Here is a 23,631-nt window from a genome sequence, read left to right as displayed (position 1 = left end):
GGCAAGTCTTGAGACAGGCTGACTGGACCTCTCCCTGCTGGGATCCCAAGAGGCATTACAAGCACCAGAGTCTATGGCCTTGCAGGGGAAAAGACAGAAAACTCCTCAGAGATCACTGAGGAATGACCTGCCATCAGTGCACAACCTGGAAACCAGCTAGGGCCCAAAAGATGCCACACTCCAAGGGTAACATTCCCAAATGCTGTATTTACTATCCTGAGCAGGGCAGAGAAGGCCAGACAGATAGAGGCATATGCAAAGACTAAAGCCAGGATGCATGGCCAGGTTTCACACTCATGAGGGCTGAGGTGCAGAAGATGGGGAGGGCATCAGCCACCCTTGGAGGATGGTGGCTCCAGGAGAAGTGCTGTGACGTGACAAGCATGGCCTGGTTAGCTGAGAGAGCAGGCCCACCCTGGCAGTCATCCTGACTGGAACTGAGGTCTCACTAAAGCGGCCTCTGCCCATTCCTCAATTCCTCAGCTGGCAACCACAATGTTAAATGATGGCCATGCTCACCTCCAAGGTTTCCCTTTGCAGCCAGGCCATTCACCACAGTCAGCTCAGCAGCTGTGGCCTGCTAGAAATTAATTGCTGCAAGCCCTTCCCCTCCGATTTCCCCACCAAAATCCTTGCCCAATCCACTTGTGATCTAAACCACCATAATCCAGATCCTTAACACCAAAACGACTCCACACACACTGCAAACTGCAGCTGGCAGAGACAATGTTAGCCAGGGGGCAAGCTGCAAAGCAGAAGCTGACAGAAGCACAAACAGGAAAAGGGATCAGAAATCAGGTGTGGGAGAAGGAACTGGTTTTGCACACAGGTGCTGAATAGGCAACTTTAGATGTAGGGCTAAAAACCCAGATGTTTTCTTGCCAAAAACCTAAATCTCTTCTTCCAAAAAAAACAGTTATTTTCTTGCAAAAAACCCAGGTCTTTTCTTCCAAAAACCCAGTTCTTTTCTTGCCAAAAACCGAGATCTCTTCTTGCCAACTTCTGCTATGCTTGCAGTGAGTCACCAGGAACTCAAAAACACAGAAGAACTGGTGATGCAAGCATCAGCTTCACAACATCCACACCACAGCTTCAGATGGTCAACTCTACAGAAGTATTCCAATGAAGCAAACTCCTCTCAGCCCCCACAGCTGCCCAAGCCACTTTAGCAGCACAATTCCCATTACTCAGTCAGTTATACACAACAGCTGGCAGGACCAGGAAAAAAAAGTGCAACTCTCCACCCAGCTGAGACAGTGGCGACTTGGCTCATGTTCTTTCCTCTCACATTTTTTTATGACGCAGTATCTGGGAGGAGCACAGCATCAGGATCCCAGAACCCTCTAAACCAAAACAGAAAGCAGAAGGCATAAAGTCTTGTGTAACAGGGGTTGTACGTCAGAGCACAGATAGCACAGGACCTGGCAGCAGCCACATGCAGGATCTGCTCTGCAGCTTGTTTCAGCTCCGCACTCATCCTGATGGGCAACCTGTAAGTATCCTCCAGCGGTGTCCCCCACCCCTACAATGTCATGGCAATGGGGGGAACTACCAGGGGAACAAGCAGTGCTGTCAGGTGCTAACATAGAGGAGGGAACAGCTCCTCCCTTTCCTTGCTGCAAGAGACTGCCAGTCTCTTGATTCTAGGCTCTGCACAGCTGTGTGCCCCTGCAGGAGGATCACCGTGGGCTCTCCCACCCCCCCCAAGGCCAGACCCAGCCAGAGCTGCATGCCTCCTGTCCTGCTCCCTCTGCCCACCTGCAGCTCACTGAGGGGAAGGTGCTCCCTGACTGCAAACAGACTGGGAAGGCATGTGCCATCCTGATACCAGCATCCCAATGAGCCCTGTGTTGCACAGATACTCCAGGCAGCTCCAGGGCCCAACACACAGAGCTGAGGAACGGAGCTCCTGCAGCGTCCACCCTGAACACACAGAGCGGAGCCAGCTGGGGGCTGGCCATACATGGGTTGCTCTCTTGCCCCACCGTAGTAGAGCCATAGACTCTCCTGTTCAAAAGTCATGGGCTGAGAGGCAAAGGAGCTGTCTGTGAAAGGCCCCAGCTGTATGCGAGTGACAGCTCTTTCCTGTTTATCCCAGCTTCTCAGTCAGGCTGCCTCCAAGGCAGCTGGGACCAGGCTGTAGGCTCACCAACACTGCGCCTGCACCGCTGGCGGGCTGCCAAGCCTTGGCTTCATATCCAGGCTATGTGTCTTTGCTGAGTTACGCACTCTCTGACCCAGCTAGCACAGGGCACCAGCACAGGCAGATCTGTGGACAGTGGGAGGCTGCAAAGCTAGATCTGCCTGAGGAGTGAGGAGGCTGCACTGCTGGGAAGGGACAAATAGGTCCTGAGACATGAGAGTCTGCAAGGAGAGGAGAGGGCAGGGACCAGGGGTTCCAAGGTGCATCGTACCTGCAGCAATCACTCAGCAGCATGGGCACCCTGAGCTGGCTCTCCTCTACCTCTGCAACACCTGTCCATGAACCTACTAGGCATCTAAATTTGCTTCCCTGTGTGGCAAATGTGATACTACAACTTTTAATTCCTGGTAGGCTTGTTTGTTCGTTTGTTTGGGGGTGTGGGAATAGAAGATGACATGGGATGATTAAGCAGAAACTCCATGCTTCTACAAGCCTACCTTCTTTAGGACATTCATGTAGAGCATGGATGTCCAACCTTGGAGCTGCACTGTGTGAAGAAGACTTGTCTTGAGCTACATTTAAAATAGGAAATATATTTAATGTATATAAGGCACTTTTTTCACATTTTCCTACTGAAACATAAAAAGAGTAACAAAACCATAAAAGCAGTGGGATATTTGACCTTGTTTTTGTGAAGCTAATGCATCAGTCTGGTTCGATGGCAGTAGTTGCCATTCTTAGAGAGTTATCAAGGGGTTTGTCAGATATTTCTGATGAAATTTTACTCCTACTGTACATCATCCTGGTCCTGGGCCAGACTCTGAGCACCCTGATCAGTCGTAGGTGTCCCTGAGCATTGCAAGAAGTTGGGTCAGATGGTCTTTAAAGGTCCCTTCCAGCTCAAGTGTTTATGTTTTCCTGGTCATTTGTGTCTTTGTAGTAGGTCCAGAACAGCAGGAATCCTCCGTGTGGCCTCCCAGCCCTTCCAGAAGCCCACCATGAAGAGCTCCAAGGGAGGCCATAAGAAGAAGTGAGGCACTGACCTGGGGAAGGGGCAGATCTGATTGAATCCTGTGATTCTCTGCATGCTGTGAGTGCTCCTCCTGGCTATAACTGTAGCGGGGGAAGAGAAGTCTGAGATGGAATTAAGCTGGACCAGGCTTTGGGCAACTTGATCTAGCCATAGTGTCCCTGTTCATTGCAGAGGAGTTGGTCTAGATGACCTTTAGAGGTGCCTTCCAACTCAAATGATTCTATGATCCTATGATTTTTTTTATCTCTGTACACATTTAGTGTAGGTGTCCTGCTCTAAAACATGCAGGTGGATGGGAGGGGGATGCTGAAGGGTTTCCAGTCACCAGCAGTACTGCCAGACACTGGGCAGAGGTGTGAGCAAAGTCCTTCAAGGTGCTCTGAAAACTCAGAGACTGTAACAAATCCGCAAGTGTCCACGGGGTGGGAATGCACACAGCATAGTGTAGGAAGGTTGGCTGTGGACACCCAGGACATTGGGATGATGTACCATAGCACAATTGACAGCGGAGAGGAGATAGCAGGACCACACTGTGAGCTTCTTGATGGAACTGGTAAATGATTTATAGGAGATAATGCTTGGCAAACTGAAGAAAGGGATTATTTGCAGAGCTGCAAGCATGAAGCCAAGGTCTTGAGCTCCTTACCCTGTGCTGGTGTTCCTGCGCAGATCAAGGTGGCTGGTACTGCAATGCTGTCAGCCTCTGCAGCCAGCAATTCCCTTTCCTGATGGCACTTCCCTGTTTTTCAGCGTGAAACAGCAGCTTGCAGGAAGGCACTGAGGACAGCCTGCACTTCTGGGAGAGCAGCAGGCAATTGCATTTACCAAGCTACCAGCCAGAGGAGGGAGGAAGACGGCGGCTGTAGGTTTGTCTGTTGCATCCACCCCCCTGGGCCCCAGCAGATGTGAGTGGGCAGATGCAGCTGGGTCTGGGGTACCCCTTGGTGATGTCACAGCTGCCCACCTGTGTAGGCATTGCTCCTCAGGCAACCAGGGCAGAGGTGCATCATTCCTGCCTTCCTGTGGGGACACCCTCCAGGGGTGAGGGTGACTGGCCTTGCTGTGCTCAGATCTTCAAGGGGATGCAGGGGCCTTGGTGGCATGTGGAAAGTGGGGCAATGGTGGCACCAAGTGTACCAGGGCTGTGGGGGCTGGGGGTAAAGTTGCACTTCAGACTCTTTCATGCCTGCATTCTGCTCAGCCGTCCAAAGATCACAAGGGATGTCCTCGTCTGACCAGAATTAAATAAGAAGCATTTTCCCAGGATAGCTCTTAACCCCATCCTTACTGGGCTGCATTACCTGCTGACACATTCCTTTCTTGTTCAGTGTGAGGCTATGGCACATGGGGCACATGTGGAGATAAGGGAACAACACTGGTCTCATCTCCCATCCCCTCTAATACATTGGGAAGCACAGCCAGCGCAGGGCAGAAACACTTGTGCTCCGTGTGCAGGGGGAATGCTGGGTTCTCTGTGACAGGCTCCGAGCTCTCCTTGGAAAGGCACCATGTACTATAACCAAAGGGTTCCCCCCCCCTTCATGTTTTGCAGCAAGTGGCCCCACAGCGGGCTTCACCATGGTATCAAGAGAGCATCTGGGCCATGGAACGGCTCTGCTGTGCTGGAGGTACATGGGGCACCTGCTCTGTGCACTCACCATCCTGGAGATTGTCGGGACCTTGGGACTGATGATCTACGCACTACTGGTGGAAGCAGGGAACCTGGTCAATCTCCCCAACAAACGCATCGGCTTTTACAACTTCTGCCTGTGGAACGAGACGGCTGAGAAGCTGCAGTGCCTGGAAGTCAGCCATCTGCAGGCCATGGGAATCAGCTGGCTAGGAATAGCACTGGCCAGGGTTTGTGTCTACATCTGCTCAGTTATCTGTTTCTTCTACCCCCTTTTCCTTGCAAACGTGAGGTGCACAGACAAGGTAAAGGGCTGGAGGGTATTGCTCATCATACTCATCACCAAAATGTTACTTCTATCTGGAGGCTTAGGTATATTTCTCCTCCAAACCTCACCGTGGATTAACCCCTCCGATTTTACTGGGGGCTTTCTGGCACTGGTTGGGGTTCTGGCTCTGATTCTGCTCCAGATTCTCACTGTCACTATGTACACCATCTGGGCCAAGCACATGAACCCATGTCAAAGCCCTTTCACTGAAGAGGCCTTGCCCATTAAAATCTGAAAATGAGATGCAGGATGATGTGATTTATAACAGTAATCATGCTACAGCTTTAATCATTGGCAGGATCCTTAGTCCAAGTGTTCACATCCAGTGTCCTGGTTTCAGCGAGGACAGTTATTTTCTTCACTGTATCTGCTACAATGCTGTGTTTTGGCTTTAGGATAAAAACAATTTTAATTACGTACCAATGTTTCAGTTGTTGCTGAGTAGTGCTGTGCAGAGCTGAAGACATTTCAGGTTTTCAGCATCTCTGCCAGGCCAGCAAGGGGACTGAGGGGACACACACAACTAGGAGGGGTCAGAACCAGGAGAGCTGCCCTGAACTAATCAAAGGGATATCCCATACTATAAAATACTGTGGAAAATCTCTAAAAACGTTTCACTTTCTCAAATATGGGTGCACTGCTTAGCTGTACGTGCGGAAATCACATGCTTATTTTGCAGTCAGAACTAGGGGAAGAAGCTTGCCAAAGAGGGTGTGGCATCAGAAGACAGACTGTCCTACCAACCCTGTGCAAGTCTAGGCAAGTTGCCCTGCTGCAAGAGGCCTACGTGACCGTGATAAGGGACAGTGCGGCTACAACCTCCAACTAAACTGGAGGACACACAAATATAGAAGTATTTTGCATCTTGTGCTGTGTATCGCAGTGAGATACAAAGAAATATTTAACTGATAATTTGCTGTTGTTTCACCTGTACATCCCTTGTTTTGTAAAGATGCATTACTGTCATTACTATTATTTTCCTTTTGTCTCACTAAATAATTTTTTTCAGCCCATGAGTTCTACTTTTGAGTTTTCTTTTCCTAGATTCCTCTTCCCTCCTAGGGAGCTTCTTTTGGGTTTTGAAATTGTAAGCCAAGTAAAAACAAGAAAAAAAGTTTATTTAGTTCTTCTCCACTGAAGGTAAGCAGGTACTTACAAAAGAATTTGTTTCTTCAAATCTTTATTCCAAGTAACATGGGTGCATGAGTTATCACTCTTACCCACATCACATGAACCACCTTGCTGGTCTCGATCTTCCTCGGGATGTTCTCACCACGAGCTGAACCTTGTCTTTTCCAGCAGCTAGCATCAGAAGAATCCCACTTACAGGTGGGCTGCTGGTCCACAGCTTAGCTGACAGGCAATTCATGCCCATATCAAGTATGCAGCCCCTTCTTTACTGCCCTGTGTTCAGCCCCATCCAACGCAAGCTTGGAGCTCACAATTTGCTCAGACTCAGCTCAGGCTCCTATTAGTGTCCAGCATATTTCGCCACCCTTGAGTATGCACAGTAACTGCATTCCTTCATTCCCTTTATTGCTGTTTGTGAGGGTTTGCAGTGTCACAGTGACAAGATGTGAGGTTAAGGGAGACCAGCAGGACACTGCCTGACACGTGACCCAGGAATGCCCTCTCTGAGGGCTGTGCCCTCCTAACCCTGTCCTTGCCTGCACAGCTGTGTAGAGGCAATGCTAAGTGAAGAAGATCTCCCTGACGTATTTCAGAGCATCATCATCAGAGTCATCAAGGCCAGTCCTCTCTGCATCTGTGCTGGCACCAGAAGAAGATGGGGGGCCCGGGCTGCGGTTGCTGCCTTCCTCAATGCTGGCTGTGCCTCCGGGAGCCCGGCTTGGTGCTGCCTGGAGCTCCTGTTCCACCTGCTGAAGGTCCTGTTCCTCCTGGCTCTCGCTGTAGGCCTTCTTCTCAGCTCCCTTACGCTGCAAGCTCTGACACAAGGACCATCAGCCATCCCCACAGAGGGCCACGCCAAAGGGCTGCCCTTGCGGGCCTCAGCCCCATGGCCAGGCCGCTGCGCTCGGGGTGAAGGGAAGCCGCGGGCTCACCTCGGCCAGCACGCCCAGCGCCACGTCCACCAGCTCCGCCTCGTTCATGCAGTACACGGTCGCCGCCCTGGGCACCGCAACGGGACAGCTTATAGCGGGGAGCGCTCCGGCCCCACCCACCCTCTCCCCACTCGGCAGCACTACCTGGGCTCCGCCGCCACTTTCTGTCGCCGCCGCCGCCCGACCCTGCCCGGCACCCCCGCCCGCCGCTCGCCTTCCCCCGCCGCCCCCATCCAGGCGGGCAGCAGCCGCCGTCGTTGCGCCGCCGCCATCTTGTGTGCAGCCACCATCTTGCGCGCCGCAGCAAGGCTCACGGCTGTCCCCTCCCGGCCCGCCTCGCGCTACGCACCGCCAGTGTGCTGTAGGGTTTTTTTTCTGAATACCACTGCCCATAGGGTAATGCCTCATTCCTGCCTTGACCACCCCAAAGCTGGGCAGGAAGCCTCTGGCCAGTCCTTCCACTGAGTTCGCTGCCTTTAGAAAAGGCTGCTGTCATTACTGCCTGGTCTAGGAGCTGGCTGCAGTCCCATCCCCTCAGTTCCTCAGCAAAACAAAAGTAAGACTACTTCCCTGATACCCTCCCCTACCCCATGTAGGGGTGATACTGAGCACCTCAGCCTCAGGTTGAATGCTGATAAGGCTTCTGACAATTCAAAGAACGAGAGGGGCTCAGCAAGAGGCTTTTATTTCCAGCCACCTCCATTGGAATGTCACTCACTTATCTGCTCTACTGCACAAAGACACTCTAACTTCAGAAACAGATTTGTTTAAAAAAAAAAAAAAAAAAATCACACTGACATCAGTTTATTAACCCAGAAGCTATGCCCTGCCACCCACCCAGCAGAGCAGCCCTCTGCACCCAGCTAATTTCTGCAGATGGGCACATCCCCCGTTTGGCTGATAGACCAGCTATTTATCAACTCTCCAGCAGCATCAGCTGAACCCACTCAGCCCTTCCACTCAAGCACTTCTTCTCCCTGACTCAACTGACATTTAGTATTTTAGGAGCTAGCTCTGGTAACAGAGCACTATGAAGGACCACGCAGGTTCTGGTCTTCTTATCTACCATCAAATACATCAGGCATTATGTAGTTTCTGATCTCTAATGCAAGCATTTCAAAAGGTCTGACTCAGGCTCCCCTCTGCAATTGCCAAAGAACACAACACATCCAAGCAATGCAGCTATTTTTGCTCCTGGATGACTGGTACTGGTAGCCCCTACTGAGAGATTGTCAGTGCAGGAAGCACCTGGTGAATACAAAGTAGTCTTTTCTCCACACAGGAGCCTGTTCTTGGCACATTTCTGCCTCAGCCATCCTCCATACTTTGCTGCAATAGATGAACAGAGCACAGGAATCAAATGCAAGGGAGTATCTTCTTTTTATCAAAAAGAACAACAATAACACAAAACAAAAAAAATATTAAACCTAAATAATACTCTGTTTCTGCACTGGCTTTTCCAGTTTGAGCCATCCATGTCACCACACAGTGCTGCCTCATATATGCCTTCTCCAGCTTCACTGTCTACATAGCCCCTGACATGATTCCAGCAGCCTCCTAACCACGTGCTACGTTGAGACCTCCCTAAAAGAGGGAGCCCAGCTGCCATAAGGGGTCAGTGAAGCTCTATTTTCACTGCTGCCACTGAAGCAGGCCCATATCAGCGTTCTGTTGCACAGTGGTTTGGCATGTGTATTTAACATCTGCCAAGAGGCAAAAGCTAAAATGAAAAGAGTGATTGTGGTATGCCTTCTTTCCCATGCAGTTTGTTCCTGTGGAGTTAACACTTTTTTTTGTTTGTTCGTTTTATTTTTTTCTCCAATTCTGCTGCTCTCTTCCTTCAACGCAGCTCCAATTAAGACTTTTGAGCCAGTAGGGTTGTTAACTTAATCTTCCCATCCATAGAGGCAGTGAGGCAAGTCCCACAGTCCATGGCTGTGCTCCAGTCCACTGTGACAACAGGAGCACGGTGTCCTCCCAGGGAAAGGCAGCTCTCCAGGACCTTGTCCTCACCATTCAACTACAAGAAAAGTGTAAGAATTTAATGAGGCAAGCTGCTGCAGCAGGGGCAATGTATCCACAGAAGAACCCAAAGCCTGCTACATACTCCATTTCCCTATCAGCATACTTTTCCCTGTTTAATTGTGTATGCTTATATTTATGTAGCACACGAGGAAGTGAGTTTTCCACCTCAAGACAGAAGCACATGATTTTAAACAGCTCAGCTTCTGACATCAGCTAAGCTGTAGTAACTGAACAAGACAGGCTAAGAGCAGAGTTGTGAGGAACATGCAAGTCTACATTGTTGTGAGGAATATGAGCTGTAGCTCATGTTAATGCAGGTGCTCTGAATGTCCCAGCTGCTAAGTAAGAATTCTATTTAAACTGACATGTAATGGCTTATTCTGATGTGCACTGACTCAAAAGAAGACAGGCTGTGATCAGTTTGGGTTGAAACCATTCAGTCTTATTCTTACTTTAGTGCTGTGCACACATGACGAGGAAATAATCAGTCTGGGACTAGTATAGTAAGCACATGATGCAGATTACAGATGAGCATCAGTTGCACGTTGCATTGAACAGTCATAGTCAATAAATAAATAAAAAACTTTTGTCTTGGGCACTTAGCACCAAGGAATATCACTCCTGGAGTTCAAACACTTGCTTGAACAGCACACAATGCCAAAATGCATGCAGTACAGACCACACATCAAACTGAGCAGTAAGTTTCACAAAGCAGATGGCAACACAAAGGCAAGTTGCAGCCTTGTTACAAGTGTTTGTATGGATACAAAAGGGAGTTTCTCATCATTTTGTGGACTTACCTTAAAAATGACTCCCCCAGTTGAAGAACATGTCAGCATATAGTTCCCTTCAGAGTCAAAGGCAAAAAGTCTTCCTCGTGGGAACTGGACTTGTTTGTATCCACTGTATCCAGACAGCACAAAGGGACCTGTAGCTTCACTGGGAAGAGCATACTCTGAGATCTTCAAGCCACTTTTGTGGATGTTCCACTGAATAAACTAGAATAGAAAAAATAAATTATAAAAGCCCATAGTTAAATTGACTGGAATGAATATAGAGGAGCCATTCACCATTTTTAAGAGAGGGGGATATCTCACACAAACAGAAGACAGCATTTCCACAGCTCTAAGTGGCTACATTTACAAAACATGGGCTGCAAAGGCAGCAAGTGTGCCTACCACTCAGGCATACATACACATTATGTTTCATAAGCACTGTTGCATATAAGTACTTCCACAGTACAGGCAGGATCCTGTTGGGATTTCAATCAGCTTTCAACTTTCAAGGACCCACGTTACCAGAGAATGTCTTTGGCCTGAGCCAAATCCCTATTGCTACAGACTTTGGAACTACAGAAATTGAAGCATTTGTTATAAGAAATTGAGAGCTACTTTGCAAGGAAGTTCATGCTAAGTTATCAAGGATCTGCTCCCCAGGAAGTCTCAGACCTCAGATATGGTGATTTCAGGAGCATAGAAAGGTCATCTTTGCCTGGATTCCCTAGGGAGGAAATGTTTCACCAAGAGCAGGGTTTGCATGCAAAGTCCAAAGCATCTTCAGCTGCTAATACACTTTCTGGCCACCATCTACAGAGAATAAATGCAGCTGGGTGACACACTGCATGTAAGAATGCGGTTACAGCCTGCAGATTCATATGGTATGGATAACAACAAAAACACCTAAAAGAGTGGACTCACAAAGGGATCTTTACACCAGCTGACCAATGGAAGTCACTTAGAGCTTACCTTGCCATCCTCGCCTATGCTGTAGACAGTGTTCTCATCATAGCTGAACTCAACAGAGTAGACTTCCCCATCATGTGCCTTCCAGCTCATGGCACACTCATGCTGCTGCATATCTGAGGGAAGAATCAGTACTGAAACATTCCCAGTAATCACATAGAGCTGGGGTGAGGAGAGACTATTTACATTAATAAGGACACTATCCCAGCCCTCTATTCCAGACAATGGGAGCACAATCCAGCCTGAGAGCATCCGGTCTTTATTCTCCAATGTGTAGCTTTTAATTCCACTGACTAGAGTCACTGTCTATAACTGCCCACTGCCTCCTCCAGCTTTAGAGCTCAGTGTCAACTGCACTCATTCTGTACCAAAGACACTGCCACCTTTATTCTTCTGCCCTTACAATCCTATTCACTCCCACAGCTGCTGCTACCTCTGTCCTCATACCTACATGGTTATGTAGCCCTCACAGCTCAGCCACTGTGGCAAAAGCAGATCCTTTCTCACAAAGAAGGAAGGCTCCAGCTGCCTTTATCACAAGGATAAACTAAAGAGGCCAGAATCTGAGAAACTGAAATCGTCCAGTGAAGAAAGACCTGCGTGAAGTCTTTGCCTTCAATCAGTAATCCTTTCAGGGCAGCCTCTGCCACATCCAACATGACATGACTCAAGTGCAAGTTAGCTTTGCTCCCCCTCAGCAGGAAGGAAACAAATCCAGCAGCACTACCAGGGCTTTCACACAATGTCCCCAAGGGAAAGTTTGTCAATGTACTCCTGAGACTGGTTGTGGAGGACAGAAAACAGCTTCCAGCTTGGCATTTGGTCACAATGCACTGTTGTCTCTCCCTCCTGAAAAGAGAAGGATGCTGGAGCTTTGCAGCCAGCAAGTGACATCAAGAGACCACCTCACCACTCAGTTCCAACATACCAAAGAGACGAACAATCCCATCTGCAGCCCCTGTGACCAGCAGGTTGCCATTGTGGTTGAAGGCTGTGCAGTTAATAGCAATAGGCTCAGGCTCCAGGGAGAACTGCAACTAGAAGGGAAAGTCTATGTGAATGCCTAAAAGCCTCTAATGGACCTGAAATGCTAAGCAGCTATACTCCAGGGGAGGGAAGGAAGATGGTATCAAATAACAAGAGCTCCCGCAGTTTGAACTAGACTTTTCACGACCACAGACTTCAGGGTTGGCAGCTGCATTTAACTGTGATACCTGATCAACAGTTTACCTCAGCCAAGATGCAGCTATCTTGAAAAATGTCCTTAAAGCTGCAAAACCAGCTTCTGGCAGATCCTAGTGCAAGTTTGTTTCATTCTCCTATGCATCAGGGAAAGCATAGGTCAAAGGTGAGGGATGGGACCAGGATTCACTGCCAGAATCTGATCCAACAGAGATGATGTAAGACTAATTCTGAAAGAAGCTCTTAACTTTAAAAAGAAACAAACAACACAGGTTGAGAGGCACTTGAATACATGGCTAGAAGAGTTCTGAAGATAGCAACCAGCTGCCATACAACTGAAACTTGTCTACAGCAGTCCTGGAGCATGCTAGATGGAGATGAACAACTAAAGCTCACCATGCTCACACCACAGTGAAAGTCAAAGTAATTTAGAATGAAAGGTTACACAGTAGAACAGGAGATATTCATTCTCAGCAAGCAGACCTAGAAAGGAAAGGAACCCAGCAAGTACCTGCTGCTTCATTGTTTTGGTGTCCCACAGCAACAGCTTCCCAGGAACTTGGTTCATGCTTTTGCCCCCAGAGGTGATAACTGAGAAGTCCATGTGGGAGATGGGGCTTTGGGCTGCTGCAGAACAGACAAAGGAAGCACCACTTGGACTGCAGGCAAGTGACAGGATTCTGAAACACAGCAGAGAGTGTGAAATGCTTCTCTCCAGCAACCGCCTCAGGAAGACCATTCAGCTCCTCATTCTGCCGTGAAAGACAGGTCCTCCATCTCAGGTGCACTGTAAAGGAGGGCATGATTTATGTGCTTAGGCAAATTGAGAGTCTCTCCAGTGTATCTGATCAGTTTTACTCCACTCAGAGACTGCCTTCTGCACAAAAACTAAGTGGTACTGCAGTTACAATATCTTTGTAGAATCAAAACTAACAAGATATAAGTACATAAATATATATGTCTACAAAAACACACATATACATGTACATAAGTGCATGTATGCGTACACATGTGTATATATACATACAGACCCGAAGACATAAATCAGCATTTGATAGTTACCTGGGCATGTCTTCATCAATGCTAATTTCACAGAGATTCTTCTTTGCTTCTGTGTCATAAAGACGAACTGTCCCAACTCCACTGCCAAGCAGTAGCTTGAAACCAGCAAGGAACAGATGAAGGAGTGTGAGGGAAGCATACAACAATGCCATGCAGTAACTGCCAACACCATAATAATAATACTTCTTTTCCCCCCAGTTCATGCATTCTGATTATACATAACTCCTGCAGGTACATCCTGTCTTTCTGTGCATATCGTGCTGAGTAAGACAACTGTAAAGCCACAGGAAGTAGGGTAAAAGCACTGCTTTCTTTTCCAGACATTGTGAGAAAAAGGCCTGATAAGCAAAGAGGTAAAGTACAAGCCACTTTCTGGAATATGGTTTCTAAATTCTAAAATGCTAATTCCACATGGAGTCTCAACATCTTTGGGAGCAACGGAAGAGTAACACAGAATCAACAGTCTGATTTGAAGAGAAAGCCAAGAAGAAACTGCACCCTTTCACCCAGAGAAGAATTAAATTGTTCTGAAGGGCTCATATTTGTTTTCCCAGTGGTGCTACAATTTAAAAATGAAGTAACGGAGGGATGTACTATCAAGGAAAATGAACCAACCAAAGCCTTCTCCCTTCAGAGCCTGAACTGCTGCTGCATCCCCACATATTTCAGAGAAAATAAACTTTCTGCTTGGGAGAATTTTTCCTTCTATAGAAGAAATATAGTGACTGCACAGACAGCACATAGTTTAAAACCCTCTCTAGTAACAGAATTAGAGGGAAAATGTTTATGGGAAAGAAACATTTAAACACTCGTGATACTTATCAAGCCCTCATGCAAGTAGTGACCCCTAGCGGTGGAAGACAACAGTGTAAAAGTGGCCATGGAGCCATTTTCACACCTGCACAAGCCAAGAGACCAACATCACACCCTTGTTCTCTCTTCTGTTTCTGGCTCAGGGCGTGAGTGAAGCTTCACAGCACCCTGCTGCAGGGTTCCCACAGGCTGCTGTGGTTCTGCCTGCCTTTACAAGCAACAGCCTGCAGAAAGGCAATTCTCTCAATGGAGCTGCCCTGTTCAAATGCTACAGCTCAGAAAGTTATGTTTCAGGGCAAGCAGTAATGAATTTCATGCTCAATACACAAAGCACACACCTCACTCTCTGGCTTTTATTAGACCCTATGGGCTTCAATTCTCTCTCAAGTGGAAACTAACTGTTCTGCTGATTTTATCTGCAGTGCTGCCACCTAGAAGGTAGTGTGAAGCATAACAACAGTGCTCCATCAGCTGAGACTCTCAAATCTCCATATGCACAAGCTACTCACCAGCCGATCACGCTTGGTTGCCCATTCTAGAGACAGCAGCGGAGACTTGGAAATAGATGAAGCTTTAGTTTGCATTATGGGGTTAAAAGACCACACTTTGATGACACCATCCACATCCAAGCTGGCCACCCTCCGACCAGAACAATCAACCCTATGTGCAGAAAGAAATGGATTGGATACTTTTCTCCCTGAAGATCTTAGTTGCAAATAACTGGGATACATATCTTTTCTCACCTGGTCACACAGGTTCCAATTCCTATTGCAGGAATCAGAACTTCACTGCATTGTTTCTCACTTAGTCCACAATCAGATCAATAAAGTGCTTCAGCTCCACTTGCAAAGCATGCCCTTAAGCAACACAGATGTGCTTTCACAGGGAATTTCCTCCCTGCTGACATTCTCCTATCACAGAAATCTTTGTCCACTCTCAATGCAAAAAGAGGCCAGACATGGCTGGTCCTCTGGAGAGGTTTCTAGGATAGAGCCCTCTTCTGCCAGCCTGTTACCTGCAGTACATGATAGATGAGTGGTGCTCCCCATACTCCTCCTGGCTCAGGACAATGAAAGGCTGCTCTTGCCGGACCCCAACAGACTCTGTACTGCTGGCAGGCATCTTGGTTGAAGTCTCTGCTTGGTCAGCTTGTGGCTCTGAACATGGCTCTGGCTCAGATGCGCTAATATCTGCTTTCTTCTCAGCACTCTGAACCTGTAGGAAGAAATCCCGTGTGAAATACAAGGAGGCAGCATCTCCAGGTCAAGCTTTTCAGCCACACTGCTCAATGGGACAAAGAACAGAGAAGCTGCTGTACTGAAACACAAGCATTGCCAGCTCAAGTCCTTTTCTGCCAACGGACCTTCTTCCTGAGCACAGGGATAGCAAATTGCACAACTGTCCCATTTGATATGATGTCCTTGGTTGTAGAGTCTCTTATATACCCCCACAACATACCCAGTCATACAATTTCCTATAAGGATCAAAGAAAATGCAGCGTCTCTGTTCAGCATACCCCAGCTGATATCAGAGGCTCATTTGACACTATTCAAGCAGATCTGCAATCAAACATCAACCTACACTATCTAAAGCAAAAATTACTTATGAGTTCATAACATACATTTCAATCTTCACAAAAGCTCTTAGAGGATGGTAAGCCACAGTGGATGGACTATGCTTATCTGACAGATATTTAGTCTGTGCATAATATGGCAATCAATGCAGCCAATTAATGACAACTGTAGAGTAAACACACAAGTCCAGAAGCTCAAAATCTCTTTCACAGTACAGACAGTGTTAGAACAACTGGATTTTTAAGAGTTGAAGGTATGTAAGAGAGACAAGGCATCCACCGTGGCACACACAAGTCTGAAAGCAGTTTGTCACTAGGAGAGGCACAGAGCACGAGTCAGTAAAACATGTGCAAACAACCCTTATCTATACCATTCTCTGAAGATAAAAATGCCTGAAGATTCTGCATGGTAATGGATTTCTGTTCCCTATAAATAAGTCAAGGATATGTTAGTAGTGACATCTTGAGCAAAAGGCCAAGCATTGCATAATTAAGTCATCTGAATTCACAAAACTGGAAAAGACTGGGAAACAAATCCAAGAGTGCCTCACTCTGTAATAATTAAAGTGGGGAGATAACTAGCAATGAATGGCACTCAAGTAAAAAAAAAAAGAAAACAGTACAGCCTTTCAGCTTCCTTTTTGCTTATATGCATTGAATACAGCAGTAAGCTAAACAGTATCAGCTTCACCAAGAGGACCAGACAACTTCTGCAAAGGCAGGAAACCGCTGCCTTAACCTGGAGCATCACAGCAAGAGGGAGGTCAAAGGATACTTGTTGGGCAGTGGGGGTCCGCAGCGTTCTGACTAGTGTTTATTAAACTCTTTTAGATAAGTCATGAAGAACAAAGTTCTCACACAGCCTGGAACACTCTGATGGAATAACGTCTCTCCGAGGCAGCGCGCCTCATGCAGAACAGCCACACGTATCAGCTGATAAGTGCCGGTCCCTCAGCACCGCCTCTCCCGCAGGGGACTTGCTTATACAGCCAGTACAAACATGGCTAAGATGATGCCATTGTTCCTCCGGTGCAGTTTCTAGAACCACATGGCTGCTGGAAGTCAGACAACACGCAGGTGAACAGCAGCAGTCTGCTGACCTTCAGCAGTTTAACTTCAGACATGGTTTTATTATCACAGAATCACAGAATTGCGGAGGCTGGAAGGGACCTCTAGAGATCGTCGAGTCCAATCCCCTGCCAAAGCAGGCTCCCTAGACCTAATTGCAGAGGCATGCATCCAGGCTTGAACATCTCCAGAGGAAGAGACTCCACAACCCCCTCTGGAGCACTGGAACAGGCTGCTCACACCCTGTGAAGAAATTCTTCCACACATTTGTTCAGAACTTCCTATGCTTTGGTTTGTGGCCATTTCCCCTTGTCCTATCACCATGCACTGCTGAAAAGAGCCTGGCCTCATCCCTTTGCCTCCCACACCTCCTCTCCTCATAATAGAGGTGCTCCAGGCCCTTTTATCATCATACTAGAAAGCAGGACATCCTTCACGTTGCAGTTTTGTGTAGGGATACATTTCCACTCCTATCCAGGAAAAGCTTGTAACTTTTTTGCTGTCCACACAGAATGTGCACAAACAAGCATGAGAATGTAACTGACAGAACGAGAAAGATTCAGAAATCCGTGCTGCATGATTCTTTGGAACAGCATTTTTTATCTATTTATTTAAAGATTAAGTATTGAAATCATCTTACAGCTGCATACTTCTGAGGGATGGAAGAGCCATGCCACTAAGGGGATTATAAAAAGGTATTTGAACACAAGGCTGTTGACATCATGACAAACAGCAACTCCATTTAAAATGTCAGCACTGAGTCCCATCTAGGGGCAAAGAAATAATCTGAGAGCAGAAGGAGTTGATTAACCACAGAGGTTAACCTTTGATACAGCTGATTTGAGCAACAAACCAAAAGCTTAATTGGAACATTTGCATTTGTCATACCATCTAGCATAAAAACAACAGAAACTGCCAGCCCTCCACTGCGCAGTCTGACAGTGTTGCCCAGTACCTGAGAGGTCCCTTTTGACAGCAGCTCTCTCCTTTCCTTCCCATGCTCTTGCAAGCGCTTCTGACGCTGCTGCAGGGAGCTGGACTCACCTGCTACTAACCCACTAAAGTGGCTCTTCCCATCCTTACTGCTTGCTGTTCCTTCTTTTCCTTTGGCACTCTGGAAGGCAGAGGAATGAATTGGCAAAGTTTTACTTGTACAAGGCTGCAGAAGAAAGCAAAAGAGGAGGCAAAAAAAAAAAAAAAACCACACCAAAACCAAACAACCTAAACATCCACAAGGGATTTACAAGTCCCTAGGCATGACCTTCAGCTCTTCTTGTACTGCATTCACGCCCAGTGTACATGGGCAAGAAAGAACATTTCTTTTCCTCCCCCTCCTCCAAGTGAAAGGAAAAGCTTGGGGCAGCGCTGTGCTGCAAGTTAACTCCTTGGTTACTGAGCACCTTTCCATGAATCAAGTTGAGAATCACCTGGTGATTTGCTGGTTCTTTCTTCCCTAGCAGCACGCTGCTAGTCTGTGTTGGAGAAGCCCCACTTGGCTGAACTGGTCTGGCAGGGCCCTTTTTACTCTGGGAGAGAAGAGAGGAGAGAAAGCCTCCTCGAGACTGAAGAGAATGTGCAGTACTTCTCTGGCTGCAGGTCATATCACTAAACAAAATTAAAAAGAAATAATAAACAGGACATGGAAGTGCAGACAGACAACCTGATCAGAGATGACCCAACAAGAACAGTGTCTGCTGCTTGAACCTCTGGAGGACATATTTCTTTCCCAAGCTCATGGAGCACTGTACACTAAAAAATTGTTTCAGAAATACCCTGTGTTAGTGTTTAAAGCACATCATTATAAATCACTGGAACCAACACTCACGTCTTGTAGTGTCATAGAGATGGTGGGTCCAGCTGTTGCTAAATCACATGTATAGTCACCTTAAACTCCTATTTCTTCCACTCAGGGTTAGTATAGAAAGAACCCAAGGGAAACACAAGAACACATTTCTCCAAATAACTTCTTCAGCCTGGGTTTCCAATTCATGGCTGAAAGCAGACCTGTCTGAAAGGCAATATACAGGGTTTCACTCAACACCCTAAGATATGCAGCAAGTTATGTTCACCAATTTTAAAGCTCAGGTCCTCAACCTTTGAAAACATACACCTCCCTTAACCCACAGCACCTAGAGCAGGAACTGTTTCCCAGAACATAACTGGGATTTTTTACACTACAGCTTCCTCTGAGAGTAGGGTAGCACACAGAGGAAGAGGAATAATCACCTCCACTGTCTCATTCTGTCTTAAAAGAGGGAACCATTCTACCAAAAATAAACTTTGGGTCAAACAGAGACATAGAAAAGACAACCAGAATTAGCCACCAAGACAAGAAAGACCACTTTTAAAGTAAGTTTCTCTAATAGAGATGGTTAAAAATACAGCAATTCTATTAGCTCATCCCTTGCATTGCTCTCTCCCACAAGTGCAGGTGAACACCTGGGCTTTTTGTAGCTAGGCCAAAGAGATCTCAAATTAAACTCTGCGACTTGTCCTGTGCAGAGCAGTTATCACGACAGTTCTGCAGACAAACCTCTTCAATCAGAAATTTTACACTAAAACTAAGATTTTAAGTGTGACCTCTGTTAGAGCTTCTATTTGTTACTGACAGCAGCATAATTTGATCAACAGCTTAAACTGCAGATTTATGAGGAATCTCATGTATAACTGAGCCTCAGAGAATAGCAACTCACTCTCATTTGACTAGGCAAAAGCAAGAAAGCCTGTCTGTGTGGAACAACGACCCCTCTACGTGACGCAGGAACAGCATTTAAGAACAACACAAAGCACTCACAGCCACTAAAGAAAATACCTGAGCAGTGCTTCAGGGTATTGCACTGCTACCAGTGCCCTGGCTGCCCAGAATGCCCTGGTATAATGCTGAGACGAAAGCAGAGTCACTTCTATGTGTGCTTCAGCTCCCAATAACCAGCAAGAATCTCCCTCAAAGGGTGGGAAATAGATGTCATAGCAGAAATTTTCTCCAATGAACAAGGAAATGGCATTCCTAGTCTCCCTTAGCCATATAAAAGCAGCAGGGCCTATCCTCCCCTGCAGGCACTCACAGCTCAGAGTCCCCGAGCCGATCCATGTTGGCCACATATGCAGGCAGCTTGTGATGCACAACTGCTTCTTCCACTTCCAGTTCCTCTTTCTTTATGCGGGAGGATTCAGCCTGCAAAGCAAATAGCTACAAGAGAAGAAAGAACCAAGTAAGCAAGCAGAAATTACACCAGAGTGCACTACTTTCCCACAGGCTGAAGTTGTTCGTTTTTTTAATTGCAAGGGTCTTAGATGGCCAGGGAGGGAAGAAAGTTGCTGTGACCAGCTGAACATCACATCAGTCCAAGTAGTCAAAACAACAGTACTTTACAGATATGAAACTGAAGCCTGCTTAAAATCCTCTACTCCTCTAAAATCCTCTACTCCTCTCCTTGGGCTGTTGCTGTAACGGCATTAATGGTGCTGGGAAATGAGCTGGCCTGGGCAGCCCAGATCAGCCTGCCACTGCACACAGGCAGCTCAAAGCCAAGGCCCTCCACATGACTGGTGGCAAGCATGTGCGGGCACCAAGCCTAGAAGGTAATCTCCTCCCCACAGCCCAGGGCTTGGCAAGATGCCCAGGTGCACTGAGGCCAGTGCCATAAGGCTACCTTGAAATCCAGCTCCACACCCTGCTCAGGTCACATTGTACATTTCTCAAATCTCTCTAACAGATCATATTTTTACATCTCCTCTATAAGCATCTAGGAAAGGTAATATCAAAATGAGATAGAGCTGGGGGTCATTTTGCTGGAGCAAGTCAGTGTTTCTTGCAGCTTCCTGTAAGATCTAGAATTGGGAAACAGATATTCACATTTGCATTAGTTCAACTAGATTATTTTATGCGCACTTTGACCATGGTAAAGTGGCTATTTCATCAGGAACAGCTTCTGCCTCTTCAATGCAGGGACTGCCACTTTTCACTGCACCGTCAGCTAAATTTTGGAGGTGACTCTGAATACTCTCCGTAAGTTTCAGCATAAAGTACGTCATACAAGCACTTCACCTCCCACTACTTTCAGCATGTCAGAAATGCCAGTGTAGCAGAAAAGGCATTTGCACAGTGTCTGCACCCAGCAGATATCACAGGGAGAAGGACAGTCACCTCCATCAGAGGCACAGTGATGTCCTACACAGGCATACCAGTTATCATATGACCACTGCCCTAAGCTTGCTGGAGGCAATTGAAAGATTAACCAAAATAAAGGGTTTATACAAGAATCTGCCCTGGAATAACTGCAATAAATTGAAGGAATACAACTTGTATGGACACACAAACCCAACATCACAAAACACACAGCCTTAAACAGTCAGCAAATAAAGACTGACTTCAATTCTAACCTTATGCCGTAGGGATTCATTTTCTTCTTGTATGAGGCTGCTCCTGTGACATTCAGCTTCAAAGTTCAGAATGACTGGCACCGGTGAGAAACGTTAAAGAAAAACTCAACGCAACAACTTGCCTTGACTCTAATAAACTTCACAGCTAACCCTCACTACCCATTTGCCTAAAAGACAGCAAAAGTGCCCGGTCCATACCATCAGAGAATAATATTTGAGGCCAGAAGAGCAGTAACAATATTGGGCAATCACTACACACCGTTGTGAATGGATGCACCCAGACAATGGTCTAAGAGGAGACAGCTCTGGACCCAAGGTTGCACGCCTCTTTTGCGGTATGCCACGTAACAAGACTTCTGACTGCTGTTCTAGTCAGAAGCAAAGAGACGAGTTCAGTGTTAGCAGCAACCACAATCGTTTGTGCCCAGGGAACATAACATGTCATTAGATAATTGAATAATAACTATTCTAACATCCTCTGGTAAACACCAGCTTCCTATTAAGGCTTGGCCCTGAAATTACCTGAAAGCAACAGGTTCTGTAATATTGTACTCTTGGCACTAAGAACAGCAAGCATAACACTAGGGTAAGAGAGATTTAACCATTAGTCACCAAAAAAAGGATATGCATGCACTGAAATAAGACACTCAGAAAGTTGTGCAGAGACACAATAAACGTATCTGCCCACTGGCGTGAAAAATAGGTCGCAAAGGTGGGGTTGGAGTCCGGAGCAGGGAGGAAAGGCAGGACAAACCAATCCTTCCACTCTGCCTGGTTCTGCAGCTCGGAGGCCTGCTTGAGGAAGAACTCCTGCGCTTTGTCATTGCGTCCAGTCTGAAACACAACAGGAGCAGCTCTCACACTTCCAGCCAAACCACCCTACAGGTATTTGGAATATTGTTTGTGTGATGAATGCAGTAGAAACTACTTTCACTACCCAAGAGAGCAAGTGGTTAGAATTCAGATTCATCTGGGAACAAAAGAATCTCAGATACGCTAGAAGAAGCTCCCAAATATGCTTAATCCAACCTTCTTTCTACTCACTGCAGTCTTGTTTAAAGGCTGGGGAAATGAATCAAGCCAATTCTTTACACAATTTCCAGCTAAACCAGTGCGTTCTGCATGCTTACATAAGATGCAAGTTCACATACATTACAAAAGTATACTTCAAATTGAACAGTTCCACCACAGAAGCACCCTAAAGAAATTCATCTGATGCATTATTTGTTATAGTCACACTCCAAGTTAAGCTCAGGACAAGAGAGCAAAACCACATTTCCAGAAATATGCATTAGATTTTGGTTCCTCCCACAGCATTCATAATTTCAAATTTTCAACCGAGGGGGAAATATTACCTATAAGTTTTAAGAAATTGAACACACTCAACAGTTGTTTGTCTACCCTGCTTGTCAGTGCTCTCCCTGCATAATACATTTTCTTTGTAAGGCATCATTGAGATATTTCTGCTCCAACTTGAGCTTACTATTTTCTGTTCTATTCAAAGTGGGGAAAAAGCAGTTTCGCTTTCTCTCCCACATTATCTTGTCCAAACTTGAAGCTCATTTCTCCCTCTTTTATCAAGACTGAACTCCAACTCTACCATCTTTTCTTTGAGACCCTCTTTGATTCCTCAGGAGCTGCGGTTCACGTAAGGACTGGCTGATTCCTGCCAGCAGGAACACGCACAACAATCCTGCTTCTTCATCCCTTCAGCTGCATTGAAACCCTTCTATGCAGCACTGCTACCGACTCAGCCACTCCCACCTGCCCCACCTGCACGGTATGGACGAGGTAGTATCGATACAGGCTGGTTTTCAGCTTGTTCACCGTCGGACGGTACACATCTTCCAGCCGGCTGAAGAGGCGGCGATCCAGGTAGCTCCAGTAGTCCCGCAGCGCGGCCAGGTCATAACTCTGCACGAACTGCTGCAGCTGCTCCACGATCTTATCCACCTGAGAGCGCAGGAGGCGGCTGCCGTCACACGAGGGCTCGCTCGGCAAACAACGTTATTTTTGGACGAAAGGGAAGAGCCGTACTTAGCCGATAAGACGGCAGCACAGCGAGAGGAAGAAGCGCCGCCGTTTCTTAGCGCCGTTACCCTGAACGCCATCTATTAGCGAGATGGGCACGAAGATCCCCATCGGCAGCCCGCCGCCCTCAGAGGAACACGCAGCGGTTCCCCGCGGCCCCGGCTCCAGCCCCGCCCTCAGAGGGGACGCGGGGCCCAGCGCGGCCCCGGCTCGGCGGCGGCGCCTTAGAGAAGCTGCCCCCGGACAGGCGCTGAGCCCCGCCGCCCTGCGGCCTGCCCACCGCCCCGCAGGGAAGGGGCTGCGGCCCCCACTCACCCGGAAGCCCTTCTCCCGGTCCGCTTTGATCTCCGCGTCCAGCTGCTTCAGAGCGGCGGTGAAGCCGCGGAACAGCAGATACTCGCGTACCAGCTCGTCCGTCCGCTCCGTCGCCGCCGCCATGGGGCCCAGCGGCGCTGCCGCCTCTGCCCGCCCACCGCTCCACGAGCGAGGCGGCGCGGCGTCGCCAAGACTACAGCCCCCGGCGTGCCCTGCCGTGCCCGCCCAGCGCAAGGCACG

General features: G+C 47.5%; 3 protein-coding genes across 7 annotated transcripts; 1 reads left to right on the top strand and 2 right to left on the bottom strand.

Moving 5' to 3' along the window:
• The first annotated feature begins 1,332 nt into the window (after positions 1 to 1,332).
• On the top strand, positions 1,333 to 6,147 carry TMEM140 (transmembrane protein 140). 3 transcript variants are annotated; one of them, XR_014883382.1, is made up of 5 exons: positions 1,333 to 1,492; positions 3,084 to 3,233; positions 3,927 to 4,042; positions 4,729 to 5,036; positions 5,814 to 6,147. XR_014883382.1 is itself a non-coding variant. In XM_085224150.1 (4 exons), exon 4 carries the CDS (start codon positions 4,755 to 4,757, stop codon positions 5,367 to 5,369), a length of 615 nt encoding a protein of 204 aa, XP_085080276.1. In that variant the 5' UTR covers positions 1,333 to 1,492; positions 3,084 to 3,233; positions 3,927 to 4,042; positions 4,729 to 4,754; the 3' UTR covers positions 5,370 to 6,147. The 3 variants fall into 3 exon arrangements, 2 of the variants coding, with proteins under 2 accessions (XP_085080276.1, XP_085080278.1); XM_085224150.1 differs by having other exon boundaries at positions 4,729 to 6,147; XM_085224152.1 differs by having other exon boundaries at positions 3,927 to 4,081; positions 4,729 to 6,147.
• An 84-nt stretch (positions 6,148 to 6,231) lies between these two features.
• On the bottom strand, positions 6,232 to 7,698 carry CYREN (cell cycle regulator of NHEJ). 2 transcript variants are annotated; one of them, XM_085224176.1, is made up of 3 exons: positions 7,547 to 7,698; positions 7,198 to 7,264; positions 6,232 to 7,080 (listed from the first exon to the last, which is right to left on the bottom strand). In XM_085224176.1, the coding sequence occupies exons 1-3, from the start codon at positions 7,603 to 7,605 to the stop codon at positions 6,826 to 6,828; spliced, it is 381 nt and encodes a 126-aa protein (XP_085080302.1). In that variant the 5' UTR covers positions 7,606 to 7,698; the 3' UTR covers positions 6,232 to 6,825. The 2 variants fall into 2 exon arrangements, with proteins under 2 accessions (XP_085080302.1, XP_085080293.1); XM_085224167.1 differs by lacking the exon at positions 7,547 to 7,698 and adding an exon at positions 7,342 to 7,509.
• Positions 7,699 to 8,558: 860 nt separating this feature from the next.
• Positions 8,559 to 23,620, bottom strand: WDR91 (WD repeat domain 91). 2 transcript variants are annotated; one of them, XM_085224135.1, is made up of 15 exons: positions 23,392 to 23,612; positions 22,819 to 22,998; positions 21,673 to 21,879; positions 21,046 to 21,129; positions 19,728 to 19,852; positions 18,090 to 18,267; positions 17,618 to 17,776; positions 15,037 to 15,236; positions 14,531 to 14,681; positions 13,209 to 13,303; positions 12,658 to 12,826; positions 11,893 to 12,001; positions 10,968 to 11,080; positions 10,023 to 10,220; positions 8,559 to 9,217 (listed from the first exon to the last, which is right to left on the bottom strand). In XM_085224135.1, exons 1-15 carry the CDS (start codon positions 23,512 to 23,514, stop codon positions 9,053 to 9,055), a joined length of 2,256 nt encoding a protein of 751 aa, XP_085080261.1. In that variant the 5' UTR covers positions 23,515 to 23,612; the 3' UTR covers positions 8,559 to 9,052. The 2 variants fall into 2 exon arrangements, 1 of the variants encoding a protein (XP_085080261.1); XR_014883364.1 differs by lacking the exons at positions 8,559 to 9,217; positions 10,023 to 10,220 and adding an exon at positions 11,561 to 11,813 and having other exon boundaries at positions 23,392 to 23,620.
• Between the last annotated feature and the right edge of the window lie 11 nt (positions 23,621 to 23,631).

Source organism: Meleagris gallopavo, chromosome 1 (genome assembly GCF_905368555.1).
Source record: "Meleagris gallopavo chromosome 1, MGAL_WU_HG_1.1, whole genome shotgun sequence".
In the NCBI taxonomy this organism is placed as follows: Eukaryota; Metazoa; Chordata; class Aves; order Galliformes; family Phasianidae; genus Meleagris; species Meleagris gallopavo.
The sequence above is the reverse complement of the archived record's forward strand: the minus strand, read 5'-3'. Positions and strand labels throughout refer to the sequence as shown.

Coding starts and splice junctions, on each gene's coding strand:
- WDR91 (XM_085224135.1), bottom strand. CDS start 23,514: ATGGCGGCGGCGACGGAGCGGACGGACGAGCTGGTACGCGAGTATCTG. Junction 22,999..23,391: donor ACCGGGAGAAGGGCTTCCGG/GTGAGTGGGGGC, acceptor CTGCGCTCTCAG/GTGGATAAGATCGTGGAGCA. Junction 9,218..10,022: donor CTGGGGGAGTCATTTTTAAG/GTAAGTCCACAA, acceptor CTTTTCTTGTAG/TTGAATGGTGAGGACAAGGT.
- CYREN (XM_085224167.1), bottom strand. CDS start 7,487: ATGGTGGCTGCACACAAGATGGCGGCGGCGCAACGACGGCGGCTGCTG. Junction 7,265..7,341: donor AAAGTGGCGGCGGAGCCCAG/GTAGTGCTGCCG, acceptor TGCGGTGCCCAG/GGCGGCGACCGTGTACTGCA. Junction 7,081..7,197: donor CGCTGGGCGTGCTGGCCGAG/GTGAGCCCGCGG, acceptor TCCTTGTGTCAG/AGCTTGCAGCGTAAGGGAGC.
- TMEM140 (XM_085224150.1), top strand. CDS start 4,755: ATGGTATCAAGAGAGCATCTGGGCCATGGAACGGCTCTGCTGTGCTGG.